Source organism: Cimex lectularius, unplaced genomic scaffold (assembly GCF_000648675.2).
Source record: "Cimex lectularius strain Harlan isolate CLEC.00 unplaced genomic scaffold, Clec_2.1 scaffold1, whole genome shotgun sequence".
NCBI lineage: Eukaryota > Metazoa > Arthropoda > Insecta > Hemiptera > Cimicidae > Cimex > Cimex lectularius.
The window spans coordinates 2,687,015-2,702,008 of record NW_019392813.1 but is presented as its reverse complement, the minus strand read 5'-3'; the positions used below and the strand labels follow the sequence as shown (position 1 = coordinate 2,702,008).

The 14,994-nt window shown below is 32.0% G+C and overlaps 1 protein-coding gene across 1 annotated transcript; it reads left to right on the top strand.

Annotated features, from left to right (window-relative positions):
• Window positions 1–2,535: 2,535 nt before the first annotated feature.
• LOC106664613 (integrin-linked protein kinase) lies at window positions 2,536–10,982 on the top strand. The gene is made up of 8 exons (XM_014390512.2): window positions 2,536–2,803; window positions 7,386–7,744; window positions 7,805–7,885; window positions 7,979–8,174; window positions 8,239–8,482; window positions 8,548–8,647; window positions 8,731–8,861; window positions 10,657–10,982. The coding sequence occupies exons 1-8, from the start codon at window positions 2,715–2,717 to the stop codon at window positions 10,801–10,803; spliced, it is 1,347 nt and encodes a 448-aa protein (XP_014245998.1). The 5' UTR covers window positions 2,536–2,714; the 3' UTR covers window positions 10,804–10,982.
• The last annotated feature ends 4,012 nt before the right edge of the window (window positions 10,983–14,994 follow it).

Sequence of the window (14,994 nt, the reverse complement as noted above, 5' to 3'; positions counted from 1 at the left end):
ATGTTGCCACATAAAACGTCATTTTGGGTGTCAATTTTCCAAATTTAAAACTTCCAAAAAAATTTAATTAAAATGATAATAAACAAATAATTAAAAGTATATTATATAGCGATGTCATCACTATATTACTTATAACGAACAGAAACTCCCAAACTAAAAACACCTCTCTTCCATTTGTTATTTCTTCAACTCTAAAATTTATTTATTAACTTATTCATTTATTTTATAGGCAAAGCCTATTAATACAGTAGTTAAAAATATACTTAGAAGAGATAAAATATAGATTCGTTATAAAATATAAATAGTTAATTAAAGAAACAACTGAACTAGAATTACAATAAAATAACAAATAAAGATAATTGAAAGTATGAATTACTAAATAAAACATATCTATAAATATATGCAATTAACATAATTGACGAATACAAACAAAATTTAATTAAATAAAGATAACAGTAATATCCAAGTTAACTAACATAGTAATACTATACAGTAATATATAGGAACTAATAAGGAATTGTAAATATTAAACAAACAGAGCTGTGTGTTGATAGAATGATAATGAGACGTACATTGATATGAAAATGGGACTTAAAATGATCTAAGTATTTTTATCTTGCATGCAAAAATTGATTTTTAAAAACGTTAATATTATTTGGGTATGAAAGACAAAAAAAGCCAATTTATTGTTATTGATCAAGTGTCAGTATATTTTAATCTTTATCAAGATATTTTAATCTAAAAAAATCAATTTATTGTTATTGATCAAGCATCAGTACAAGGTACTTGATAATAGCAGACCAGGGTCATCCTGTCCCTGAAAGCTGTTCCTTGGGTAAAACAGGCTATTGAAGATATTTTTATCTTGAAAGACAAAGAGTCAATTTAATGTTATTGATCAAGCATCAGTCTAAGATACTTGGAAGTGTAAGACCAGAGCACTTCCTGTCCCTGAAAGCTGATCCTTTTATAGAGCACAGGCTATTGAAGATATTTTTATCTTGATAGACAAAATTTCAATTTTGTGTTATTGACCAATCATCAGCCTAAGGTACTTCATCATAAGTCGTGAGGAGCTGTCAAGAATGAGGTAGTTTAGAACCCATCTTTTTCATTTTTTTGCCTACATTTTGAACTTTATTCGGGTCATCTTCATCCACCAAGAAAATTTTTCTAGACTACCTCATTCTTCACCGGTCATCCCGACTTAAACAAATTATAAAACAACAGATCACTAAGAAACACGTATTTCGTAATTGAAGCCATTGAAACTATTTTATTCTTGAAAGGTAAAAAGTCAATTTATTATTATTGACCAAGCATCAGTGTAATGTATTTCATAATGACAGACCAGAATCATCCTGTCCCTGAAAGGTTTGTGTTTGTAAAATACAGGCCAATGAAGCTATTTTAATCTTGAAAGGCAAGAAGTCAAATTATTGTTGTTAATCTGGCATCAATCATTCCAAGATACTTTATAATTTGTTGAAGTCGTGAGGAGCGATCAAGAATGAGATAGTTTAGAAAAACGCCTATCACTTTTTTTGCCTTCGTTTCGAATTTTATTCGGGTCAACTTCATGAGGGATGAAGATGACACGGATAAAGGTCGAAACGGAAAAAATGAAAAGGCCATTGAAGCTAGTTTAATCTTGAAATGCAACAAGTCAATTTATTGTTATTGACTAAGCATCAGTGTAACGTACGCCATAATGACAGACCGGAGTCATCTTGTCCATGAAAGCTGATCCTTGAATAAAACGTAGACCATTGAAGCTATTTTAATCTTGAAAGTTAAAACGTCACTTTATTGTTATTGATCAAGCATCGGTCAAATGTACTTCATTATGGCCACTTTATTGTTATTGACTAAGCATCAATGTAATGTACTTCATAATGGAAGACCAGAGTCATCTCGTCCATGAAAGCTGATCCTTTTGAAAAATACAGGCGATTGAAGCTATTTTAATCTTTAAAGGCAACAAGCCAATTTATTGTTATTGACCAAGTATCAGTGTAACGTTCTTCATAATGGCAGACCAAAGTCATCCTGTTCCTGAAAGCTGATCCTTGAATAAAAAAAACGCCATTAAAGCTATTTTATTCTTGTAAGGTAAAAAGTCAATTTATTGTTATTGTTCAAGCATCGGTCAAATGTACTTCATAATGGCCAATTTATTGTTATTGACTAAGCATCAATGTAATGTACTTCATAACGGCAGACCAGAATCATCCTGTCCCTGAAAGGTTTGTGTTTGTAAAATACAGGCCAATGAAGCTATTTTAATCTTGAAAGGCAACAAGTCAATTTATTGTTATTGACCAACCATCAGAGTAATACTTCATAATGGCAGACTAGTGTCATCCTGTCCCTGAAAGCTGATTTTTTTGTAAAACACAGACTATTGAAGATATTTTAATCTTGAAAGGCAACAAGTCAATTTATTGATTATTTATACGACCTTCTTTTGAAAATAGCGGGCGAGAGAATGTTGCACGATCTGCTCGCTGTTGCACGTACTAGGCACTACAGCTGCCTTCAGCCTTGTGTTACATTTTTAGATCGTGAACAATCCGTCGACTGTGTTGTGGGTTGTCGAATTTAGGGAGGATGGGTGTGATTTTAAACGAGTCGAAAAATTTTTAACGTGTACCTCGACATTTCGACCCTTTTTTTTCAACAGTCTTCTCTTTTGAAAAACGATTTCGACCAGGATGGAGGATATTTTCCATTGGTGCCGTGAGGGCAACGCAATGCAAGTCCGTGTTTGGCTCGACGATACCGAACACGACATGAATCAAGGGTAAACGTCGTTAAATCCCATAAAAAAATTTCCTATTTCCACACTAAATTAACAATTAACAAATTAATGACCGGAGATTTAAATAAAAGTGTTAACTAGGCGGGTCATCGCGGGCCTTGACCAAATTTCACAGTAGTGGGGATGAGACAGAAAGAAAACAGAACACTTCTGACCATATTTGGAAAATCCGGACGGCCCGATTTGGCATTTGTTTTAATTAATTTTCTTTGTTAATTTATTATTTTATAGCTTTGTTCAATGGTCAAAAGAGACGACCTTGAATTTACACTCATGTTTGAAAATTTTGGCAGATGGTCAACTGATCTGAATCTCAACTGTTTCATTGACAACTAATTTGTGCCCTTGTTAAACGAGGCCTCATTCAATATTAATTGTCTGTTAATAAAAAATAAACAAATAAAAATAAAAATTGATAAAACGTTTCTTTCTGCTTTATCAGTACCATTTGGCCACATAGTTTCTATTTATTGCATTCAGGGCAAGTAGGCGGAGCTGACTTCCTACCAAAATCACAGTTTACACATGAATTTTATTATTATTATTTTTAACTTAAAGTAATAACATTTATGTATTTCAATATTAAAAATTATCAATGGTTTAATTTTGGAATGTACAGGACTATGCGGGGTGTGTCAGGCAACTCGTGTCATGAACTTTTCAAGCGAATTTCACACCTCCAGAGTGACAAATCATAGAAACCATGTCGAATTCTCAACCTTTTCGAAGATATTCAACATTTTATGTTTTTCAACTATCTACAGTTTTCGTCATAAATCTATTCGTAGTTACTGAACTAGTCATTTTTGAGGAATCCAACAAAAGCATTGACAAGAGATCAAGACGCCCTTCTAGAACTTTCAATTTAATTTTTGGTAAAAAACAATACAAAAACTAAATCTTGCAAAAACTGCTAATTTAAAATTTGTAAAAAAAACTAAATTTGTGACCTTGTTACAAAAATTCACAGTAGAGCTTGGAAAATTTCATAACAACTTGTTCATTTAATAAGCTTTATAAGCTAATAAGCTTTTCTATAATTATGTCAAACCCAAATGGGAAAAAAAGTGGTGATGGTGTGAAAAAGGAGAATGGGGTTAATCTATTAATTCAACTTTTTGTCCTTGCCATTATTTCCCAACTTTACTTAATAAAAAAGCACCGAAAAAAAGAAAAATGAAACCAAACACATAAAAAAGAGACAATAAAAATAGCCAACAACTGCAGCAGAAAAATTGGACAAAATAATCTACATTTCCAGTATTAGAAGTATAGACTACTTTTTTACTCACGAACACAGTGGGTCAAAGAATGAAGAAAAAAAAGCAAATTGAAGTTTTTATTGCCGAGCTTTCAACCTATTTAAGGTCATCATCAGGGCAAATCTTAATTATGTCTAGAGATTGATATATTTAACTTTCTTTTACAGACGATCTCAAATTTCCTTGAAGACTGTCTCACTCTTAACATTGTCAAGGACTGTACAGTCATAGTCATACAGGTCATCACACTGCTTGGGTATGTTAGGACTGAATCGGTCACAAAGGAAATTAGAGATCGCCTGGAAAAAAATTTTATTCCAATAAATAGATCAGTACCTTTGAGTCGATTTATGACAAAAACTGTAGGTAAATGAAAAAAACATAATATGTTGATTATCTTCGGAAGGGTTGAAAATCGGACCATGGTTCGTACGAACTTTTTTGTCGCTCTAGAGGTGCGAAATTCACTTGCAAAGTTTGTGATGACGCACCCCAGTATAGGCCATTCTGCATTCGACCTACACGAATACTCTCTGTCTCGGTACAGTCTGCATTCAACCTATTTTAACATCATCATCAGGGCAAAACAATCTTAAATATGCCTATAAATTGACACAATTAAGTTTTTATAAATTGTTTACAATTTTTTTGAATATAGGCTCAGTCTCAAAATTGCTAAACTATTCAAAACCCTTATTACGAAAAAATTTGTGTGGTTTTCATTTGTTATTGCTTTAATACCGTTAAATCAACATTTCTGTTTACCTAGGATAATTAATTGTTTTCCAGTACAAAGAGGATAATGCGTTATATCAAAAAGAAAAAGTTTCTTGAACAGTTTAAAATATTTTGTTTATCTCTTCAATACCATAAGCGCCTATTGTATGAATTTTAGCTCAGTATTAGGGCGGCTGAAGCAGTTCATAAAATTTACACTGCGTTCGGTTTGAAACAATGTGTAAGCACACTGCTCAAAATTCAAAAGTTTCCTTCTGGGAGGGATTGAAGTCTGGTAGACTTATCTTTAATGACAACGAATCGAGGAAAGCTATTGGACTTGATTCAAATCAGACATGTCAGGAACTCGCCAGGGTGTTTGGCTTGGAAAGACGTGACAGCTGAGCAAATGGGTTCCTCATAAATTGATCAACGGTAACAAGTTTTAGTGTCTAAACATTTCTCTGTACAAAGTAAATACGTTTTTTGACCGGATTGTCACATGCAATGAAAAATGGATCCTATACAAAAACACCAGTGGTGGTAACATTGACTGAATGATCCATTGATGTGTGGGGACCGCGGTAGCCGAGTGGTTAGCATGAGAGACTCTCACGCCGCGGTCGTGGGTTCGATTCCCACCGTCGCCTCTGGCCCTTTTTTCCCGATAACCCCCAATTGGAACACACAAGAATTCGTACTATGGCTAATATGCAAGATCATAAGGCCAATAAAAATTAAAAAAAAAAAAAAATCCATTGATGTGAAAAATGAATATTCAACAACAAAAGAGATGCTTTGTATTTAGTGGAGCACTTTTTTAAACTTTTTGAACCTCTTTGGGCAGTCACTCAGTTATATTTTTCATCACTCAATGCAGTTTAAATTTTAAAGCTTCTTCGGCCACCTTAATACTGTGCTAAAATTCATACAATAAGCATGCACAATTTATGGGTTTTGAAGCCATAAGAACAAAAACATTTTATAATTTTGTAATTATTCAGAAATCGTGAGATGCAGTCTGGTGTGATGTAGGTTTCAGAAAAACATTTTCTTTATCGTGCCAACGTTTCAATTTTTATTGAGATCATCTTCAGGGCTCAAAGTATTTGTCTTCTGTGTAATTGTGCCATTCTTGCGTGCCGTGTTGAGAGTTATAATTTAGAGTGAATTGTTCAAGTCGCTTTTTTCTTTATGAACTCTGAACTGAATTATCTTTTTATTTTAATTTTATTTCTATTATTTTTTATACATAAGTCATTCTGCTTTATATGGTTGATTATTAATAAAAGAGTATGTTTATCAAATTAGACAGTCTCTTAATACAGAGAATCTTGTATCTAAAAACAAAGATTTACTGGAATGTCATTAGTGTGCTATTATCTAATGTGATAATTATAATCAACTATGTATGCAGAAACTGAATCAAAATGTTTAAAAATAAATAAATATACATCTTGACTGTTATTGTAGACTTGTAGACCTAATGATTATAAACTTTATCACTTTACGGTCTTATTAACCACAGTAATTATTTTAATTAATTAATTATTTTTTATGCAAAGACATTCACAACCTCCGATTATCAGTACTCTGATAGTACTACTCCCGGAGATTTCGAGTCCCGTTCATAACACTTATTTTCAACTCAACCATACTTTGAATAAAAAAAAAAAAAAATAATTACGTTAGTTAATGGGACCAACCAAACATATACTAAATGTTAATAACTTGATGCAGTTGTATGATTGAGGGTGTAATAAAACACGTGCAAACTATTTAACAATACATAAATGGACAGAAATCTTAAATAAATGTAAACTCCAATAATAGATTCAATATATTATTTTAAATTGACGATAGGTCGACGTGGTGGTTGCAACGGAAGTGAGGACAGTGGCATACCCACCAAAATTTTGTTAATAAATTAGCAAGCTCTTCATAATTCATTGGTTTATTTTAATTTTATTTATGTACAAAGTGCCAACTGCATCCCACAATTTGTGCAGATATGTTCAAATTATTTATTTAAATTTAACTAGGTGCTTATTTTAACTTAAGGAGTTTAAATGGAATCTCAAGTAGTAAATGATAGTTTTAATTAAAATCGCTTTATTAGAACCGGCATTGGGAATATTTCTAATATTTCAACGAGCTCGTCCTAATTCATAGCACTTGTCTGCTTTATTGAAGTTTATTATAGTTTGGTATGTGCAAATATATTTTTTAATTAGTATTTCATGTAATAAGTCCAGGAACTAAAAGGAGCTTTTTGAAAAAAAAAAAAAAAAAAAAAAGAAACTAGGTTAACTGATATGCTCTTTTTTTAAATAAAAGTTAAACAGGAACATCTCATTTATTTTGGTCGTTGATCAAAATGGGATCGAATTGGTCTTCCTTGATAAAAAAGAAAATTAAAATTATATTTTACGAGCAATTCTCATAAAAAGTATAAAGGAAAAACATTGTAAATTTCCTACTGTGGTTAATTTTTACTAGTCAATTTTTACGAAAACCCTCCTGAATCAACCATATTTGGCATAATGTCCTTTGCTGTATTTAGTTAACTTGTGTGCTTGTTTCAGGGATGATCATGGATTTAGTCCTCTTCATTGGGCCTGTAAAGAAGGGCATACGAATATCGTCGAATTGTTGATTTCAAGAGGTGCTAGGATAAACGCCACGAATATGGGCGACGATACACCTTTGCACCTCGCGGCAGCACACGGCCACAAGGATATCGTTCGTGTCCTGCTCTTCAACAAAGCAGATGTCAATTTTTCCAACGAGCACGGAAATACTCCGCTGCATTATGCGAGTTTCTGGGGATATCAACAACTGGCGGAAGATCTCGTATCTCATGGCGCTCTCATATCGCTTGCAAATAAAGACGGAGCCACTCCCCTGGATAAAGCCAGAGGCTCGCTTGCCAAAAGGCTGCATGGTAATAACCGTAAATATTATTTTTAAATGTTTATCTTATTTTATTTTGTTTTGTGCCTAGAACTTGCTGTTGAAACGGGTCAAGACTTGAAGAAAATCACTTTCAAAGATCAGAGTTGGCTTGGCTTAAAAACAAGAAGCAGTAAGTTTTGAATGTACATTTTTTAAAAAATGATTATTCATTTTATCCTTCTTAAAAAAAAACTAAAAATTAAAAAAAAAAAATTGCTTTCAGGGGATGCTACTTTGTCAAGGCATAAAGGTATTAACATCAATGATATCAAGCTCCACACCAAAATTGCAACATCACAAAGTGGAGAATCATGGAGAGGGCACTGGCAGAAAAATGAAATTGTAGCTAAAATCCTCAACGTTGGTGAAGTCACTGCAAGGATTTGTAGGGATTTCAATGAGGAATTTCCAAAATTAAGGTTTTTAATTTAAAAAAAAAATGCTTTATAAATAACAATTTTCTTACAAAAACAATATTTTTAGGATATTTTCTCATCCTAACGTTCTGCCAGTTATTGGCTGTTGCAACGCTCCACCGCGTCTCATTGTCATAAATCAACACATGCCATGGGGCTCGCTTTACACCCTTCTTCATCAGGGTGGAGGTTTAGTCGTAGATTCGGCTCAGGCTCTCCGTTTTGCTGGCGATGTCGCAAGAGGGATGGCATTTTTGCACAGCCTTGAAAGGATCACTCCTCAGTATCATCTTAACTCCAGACACATCATGGTAAAATATACAAAAATTAATTTAAAAAAAAAATTATAATTGATTTAATGGATGTTTTGAAATAGATTGACGAGGATTTGAGTGCAAGAATAAACATGGCAGATGCTAAATTTTCATTTCAAGAGAAAGGCCGTATTTATTATCCTGCTTGGATGTCTCCTGATGGTAATATTTTACTCTAGTCATTTTGTGACATAATTTTGTATTTTATTCTCTTGTGTACTATTTGATTTTTTTTGTGTGTTCAGCCTTGCAGAAGAGACCCACTGATAGAAACTGGGAAGCCTCTGATATGTGGAGTTTTGCAGTTTTACTCTGGGAATTGTCCACAAGAGAAGTGCCTTTTGCCGATCTTTCTCCTATGGAAGTTGGAATGAGGGTAAATATCCTGCCTTTTTATTAAATAAAGTATTGCATGAAATTTTGTAAAAAATATAAAACATCGTTATCGCATGTTGGTTCATAAAAATATCGGGGTACAAGTAAGCTTTAAAGCTGTAATAAAAAAACAGCTGGTATTTTTAAACCCAATATTTTTTTCCTGAAAAACTGCAATAATAAGATAACCACTCACAGAAAATAAAAAGGAAAGAGGAAATATGATAATAAGGATTTTTTTGTATTATAGGATTTTTTAAAATCTTTACTATTCTAAAAGTGAAAGTTTTAATACTTGGTAAAAAAAAGAACATGATCAGCCTTGGCTGGTCTTTTTAAACCCAATATTTTTTAAATGAAAAACTACGATAATAAGAAAACCACTCACAGAAAATAAAAAGGAAAAAGGAAATATGATAATAAGGACCTTAAAGCTATCAATATTCTAAAAGTGATAGCTTTAACACTTGCATTGGTAAAAAAAAGAATATGGACAGCTTTGGCTGGTCTTTTTAAACCCAGCATATATTTATTTTTTCTGAAAAACTGCAATAACACCTAGGGAAAAAGATAAATAAATAAAAAATAAACAGGAAAGAAGAAACTTGATAATAAGGATTTTTTGGTTTTATGAGGTTTTTTAAAACTTTATAAATCACTTCAAATAGAGATAGCTTTATTACTCGCATTGCCATTGGTAAAAAAGGTGAATAAGGATTTTTTTTTAAAGATTGATTTATTTAGTATGTGTATACGTGACTGTTACTGGTTCCTCTTCGGACTGGAATAATCGAGCGCCACACTGTTTTTTTTCCATTTTGGGAAAAAGTGAACCCTCGGGGTGAAATAAAAAACAAAGAAAATAAAACAGCAATGTTCTCTGTACTGTGAATAACATGGAGAACAAAAAGGAAATTTAAACAAGATCTCTTCTACAATAATAAAAAGGAAAATGAAAAGGTCAGAAAACAAAATCGCATAAAATAAATTTGAACCTCAACGTGGTCCTGATTATAAGAAAATAAAGTACAAAATAATAATTATTAAAAAAAACAACAACTAAACAATAAAGACCTTTTTCTCTGATTTGTATCCACTGAACCGTTCAAGCCCGCGCTCTGGTCACCCCAGTGCAAAAATAATTTTTTCCCTTTATTTTCCTCTTGTAACATGGCTTATAAATATAAATTTTTATGTGTTCCTGAAATTTTATTTACTAATTTTATGTATTATAAAAATTTTCATGTATAGGTATGAAATTTTTTCAATGTTAATTTATTTTACTTTATTACCTAACTATTACGTTATGAATCTCATACACAATTTAAAACGTTGTTGCATTTATTTCATCTGGTGAAATATTTTTTGCCGTCAAAGACATCGACCACCAAAAAAAAAAAAAAAAAATTTATTCTTTGTCCCTCTTCCGGAACTCTTTCAAAAAATTATCTGCATGTATTAAAACAGAGTTGACATCCATTTTACTCACTTTTACACAGAAACTGAATACAAACTGAAAAGTGATAGCTTTAGAGTAAACGGAAGAAACCAGGACAAGTTGACAAAGAGTGAGGGATTAGGGTGCGATTAATAGGGCTAAACCTTTTTCCTACCTGAGTGAGTAAGGTGACTTATATTGACAATTATAAGAAAAAAAAATTGTACTGTAAAAAATTATGGTTAAAAAACAAGTAAAAAACCACAATGGCGGTGTGAATGTTAAAACTTACATGTACCCCCCAAAAGATTGTTGATTTTTTGACTCTTATTAATAGATTATGGGTTATTTTTAATAGGTGGCTTTGGAAGGTTTAAGAGTGACTATTCCGCCTGGTATATCTCCACATCTTGCCAAGCTCATCCGCATTTGTATGAATGAAGACCCAGGAAAACGTCCCACTTTTGACATGGTTCTCCCGATTCTCGATAAGATGAATCGGTAAGTTAGGAAAAAAAAAGCAAAAAGTCAAAAGTTGTAATATATTTATCAATTATGCAAATCTAACGTGTTACAAATGACAAATACTGCCTTAAAAAAAATAGTCAACAGCTATTATACACTAGCACTTTAATAATGGTTTTAGACAAACTATTAAGTGGCTTAAAAATGAACTTAGTGCCTAATCGAAAGTAAACATCGAATTTTTCAAACCGTTCAATTAATTTTATTATGGGAAAATGTACCGAAACTGTGATAAAAATCAAAAACTGACTTCCCCTTGTTCTCTTCTGTGTTATGAAAGAATACAGAATTTTAGCACCCAAACTTAAAAATCTTTTGTTCAAACAACACTATACTTAAAAGTGTTACTTAAAAATTAATATCTTATTAACTTAATAAATAAAGGAAGCCTTTAGGAATTTTTATTGTTGTAATTTTTCAAATTAATTTATAAATTTATTAGACATGAGTAGTCTTCCAATAAAGCATTTGGACGTGTGCCTGTATGACAATTAATAGAATACTTACATATATATAAAAAATGTTTAACCAAAAGATGTTTATTATGTTAACAATGAATCTAGTATAATACTGTTAACAATTGTTGGTTATATAATTTTATTATAAAAATTATAGCGTTAAAATTTTAAATATAAGAATGATTTTCAATTTTAGAATGCAGAGCCTCAAATAATGTGCCTTTAAAAAAAATTGTTGATAGGATGCAGTAAAATGTGCTTGTTAGTGCCAAAAACATGTCTGTTAACTTAATTTGGAATTATTTAATAGTTGTATTAATTGTATTTTTTATAATGTTTTAATTTATTTGAAAATTCGTTAACTAATGTTTGATATAATAAATTTTTAATTAATTTGCTGTATATTTTTAAATATATTTAATTAAATTTAATTTAATGTATTTGGTTTTCTTTTTATGCCATCCCCTGGTGGATTATTTGGATTTATATACTTCAAAACCGCACAAGTATGTGCCGAGTTGTGCCTATTCACATCGTGTCCACTGGAAATTCCTGCTTTTACTATTTACAGTAAATTACCAAGCAATACTTGAGATTCACTCATTGTGAGTGTTCGCTGTCCGAGGTTGGACCTTGGACTTAGCCGTCCAGCCATCAAGTTCTCTGGGGGGCGTTGTCAACAACTAGTTTAATCACCCAACACATTCAGTTCCAAACTATTCGTACTCAGGTTCATTCTTAAATACATTCACTCCTATTTACATACGATTCATTCAGTTAGGGTGATGACTCGACATTCCTCCGTCATCCTTTACACATACACACCTAACCTAATTGAGTCGATGCGGTACTCGATATTACGCCATCGATCCTCTCATAAATACATTCATGCTAATAAATACATTCACTCTTAACTCAAGCTAGGTATACACGGTAAGTTTACGCCAAAGCATAATTTTTTTTTCTTATTAAAATTCAATTCCGTTCTCTTTATTTTAAGCCTCCGTCCTCTGGCCTGCTGAATGATGAGAGGCTTTTAGTTGGAGGACTGCGTACGGCTTTTTGATACCGTCCATTGTTCGACACACATTTTTCTCTCTGGCTGGATACCTCGTTCTCAATATCATAAGATTAGTTAATGTCTTTCCCGTTTCAACAAAGTATTTCTCCTCCTTATTGCAACACAAGAAAATTATCTTATGAAAAGTGCTGTTTTCGTTTCACAGCCAAGGTGTTAACTGCGTTTCCTCATCATTCCCGGAGCAAAACTCTAAGACCTTGGAGCGTTATCCTGCATTAGCGAATTGTAAGGTGAGTGAAACATTGCTACTCTCGGCAAGTGATTTTCTAATTTTTTCCCTTGTTAAGCATTCCTTTTGTTAATTATTTAAGAATTTAATTTATTTATTTGTATTATTTTTATTATAATAAGCCTTCGGCTTAATCATTAATTACTATTGGGTTGTCCGGAAAATAATGCAGGATTTTAAGTTTTCATTAAAAAAAATCTATATAAAATATTCTGTTTACGTTTACAGGATTANATTATTTTGATTAAAGAACATTGCTTTAAAGTAACTAGTTTCTTTTTTTTTGTTTAATACCAAAATCCTGCATTATTTTCCGGACAACCCAATATGTTCAATAGAACAACCCTATTTCCTCCAAGAACTGGCATAGGGGATTCAAATACCCGCTGCCATGTATACAATTCTCAAATTGGGTGGCATTCCTGTGCACTCTGGATGGAGCCGAGAAATTGTACCCTTCAATTAGGTGGAACACATCGATTTTTTTATTATAGCATTTGTATATTTTTATGACTCAAAGATATATATATATAAAAATATAAAGCAGCTATTTTTTTTAAATAATTATTAAAATAAGTAAAGTACCTAATTTCAATGATACAGGAGGGCTTAATGTCCAACTATTTATTGGGTGTCGTGGACGAGAGGTTAAACCACTTTTCAATACTTTTTTCAAATTACTTTCAATTAAAAAGCCATGGGCTTTTTTAGTATTTGAACCCAGGATGCTAGGGTGGCAATATGAGGACACCTTAACCACCCAGGCACCATGGTCCGATTTGTAATTAAGTTTTATATCCATTATATTTAACGGTCTATTGGCCAAATTACTTCTTTCAATTAATTAATCTTTATGTAAGGTTTTGGTTTAAATGAAAAAGTCAGTGTCACGAGCGGGATTCGAACCCATGACCTTCGGCTCAATACTCTTCATGTCAACCTACAACCTTTTGAATTTTCCCTCCTTCGGGTGGGTTCGAAAACCGCTCGTGAACTAACTTTTTCATTTCAATCAAAACCTTACATAAAGATTAATTAATTGAAAGAATTATGTATTATGTTAAATTAGATTTCTCGATGAGGTCTTTGGAATGATGGACCTATAGTTTGATTTGTCTGCTTATCCTGTTTTTCTTTTTCAGAGTGGCATTTCAAGTAGTCTATTGTGGAACCTGAAATGATGCGAAAGGTTTCTTTTCCCCCACAAAACTAAGCACTATTTATGATGCTTGACAAATTTTCTTTGGTGTGAGAATTGCCTTAGATAAGAATACCAAGAATACCATTTACTCGCTTGTGCTGATTTCTCTGGTTTCTCTTGACAGCCGGCTTATTTTCTTCTCTGCTTTTCTCATCTTTAAGCAGTGGCCTGTACGTTCTTAATTAAATCTTGTCTGTTGAGAGAATGGAGTTACTTCATCATCTTTTTTGAGAGACTTATAAATCTCTTGGTTTGGCTCATTACTAATTCTTGAAAGTTTCTTTCATAAGCCATTTTTCCTGGCTTGATCGGCCTGTTCTTTTCCTTCTATACCTTCATGAAACCCACTTCAAGGTAACTTTGCTATTTTCCTAGGATCATTAGGCAATTTAGGCTTTCCCAGACTAGTTTGTAGCTAAATGCACACATATTTAGTGCCTTTATAGCTGCCTGACTCCAAGAGTGTGTTGATTTATGAACCTTTCATTTTCTTAATTTATCAACTGTGCACAGAGTTGGATGACATGGATATTGGAAATTCTATGATATGATGGAAACACGTCTAATAGACTAAGGCAGTGAAAAATTATGACAGGAAGACAGATGAAATAACCAAACTATAAATTATTTTGTTGTGCATATGAAACTATGAAATGATGAAAGAAAGGCAAGATCCCTCTAAAATGTTTTAAATGTTTAAAGTAATTGATTTATAAAAAATAGGGCTTCGGTGGTCATAACAGTTACAGTTTTGATACGCTGACTCCTCAAAAAAAAAAAAAAAAAAAAAAAAAAAAAAAAAAAAAAAAAAAAAAAAAAGCGATAACAAAAAACATTGGATTTAGAATTAAAAAATCTCATAATAAAAATCCCCCTCCCAATTATGTAGTTTTTCTAATAATAAATTTGAGAATTGTCATCTTCTCTACTGAAGAAAGAAAGTTTAGATTAGTCCAAAAATTTTGCACAAAATAAAAAAAAACTGGATTTTGAATGAAACAATCTCACAACAAAATTTTTACGCCAAATTCTGCATTTTTCTAATAATAAATTTGAGAATTGTCATCTTCTCTACTGAAGAAAGAAAGTTTAGATTAGTCCAAAAATTTTGCACAAAATTAAAAAAACAAACAAACTGGATTTTGAATGAAACAATCTCACAACATTTTTATGCCAAATTCTGCATTTTTCTAATAATAAAT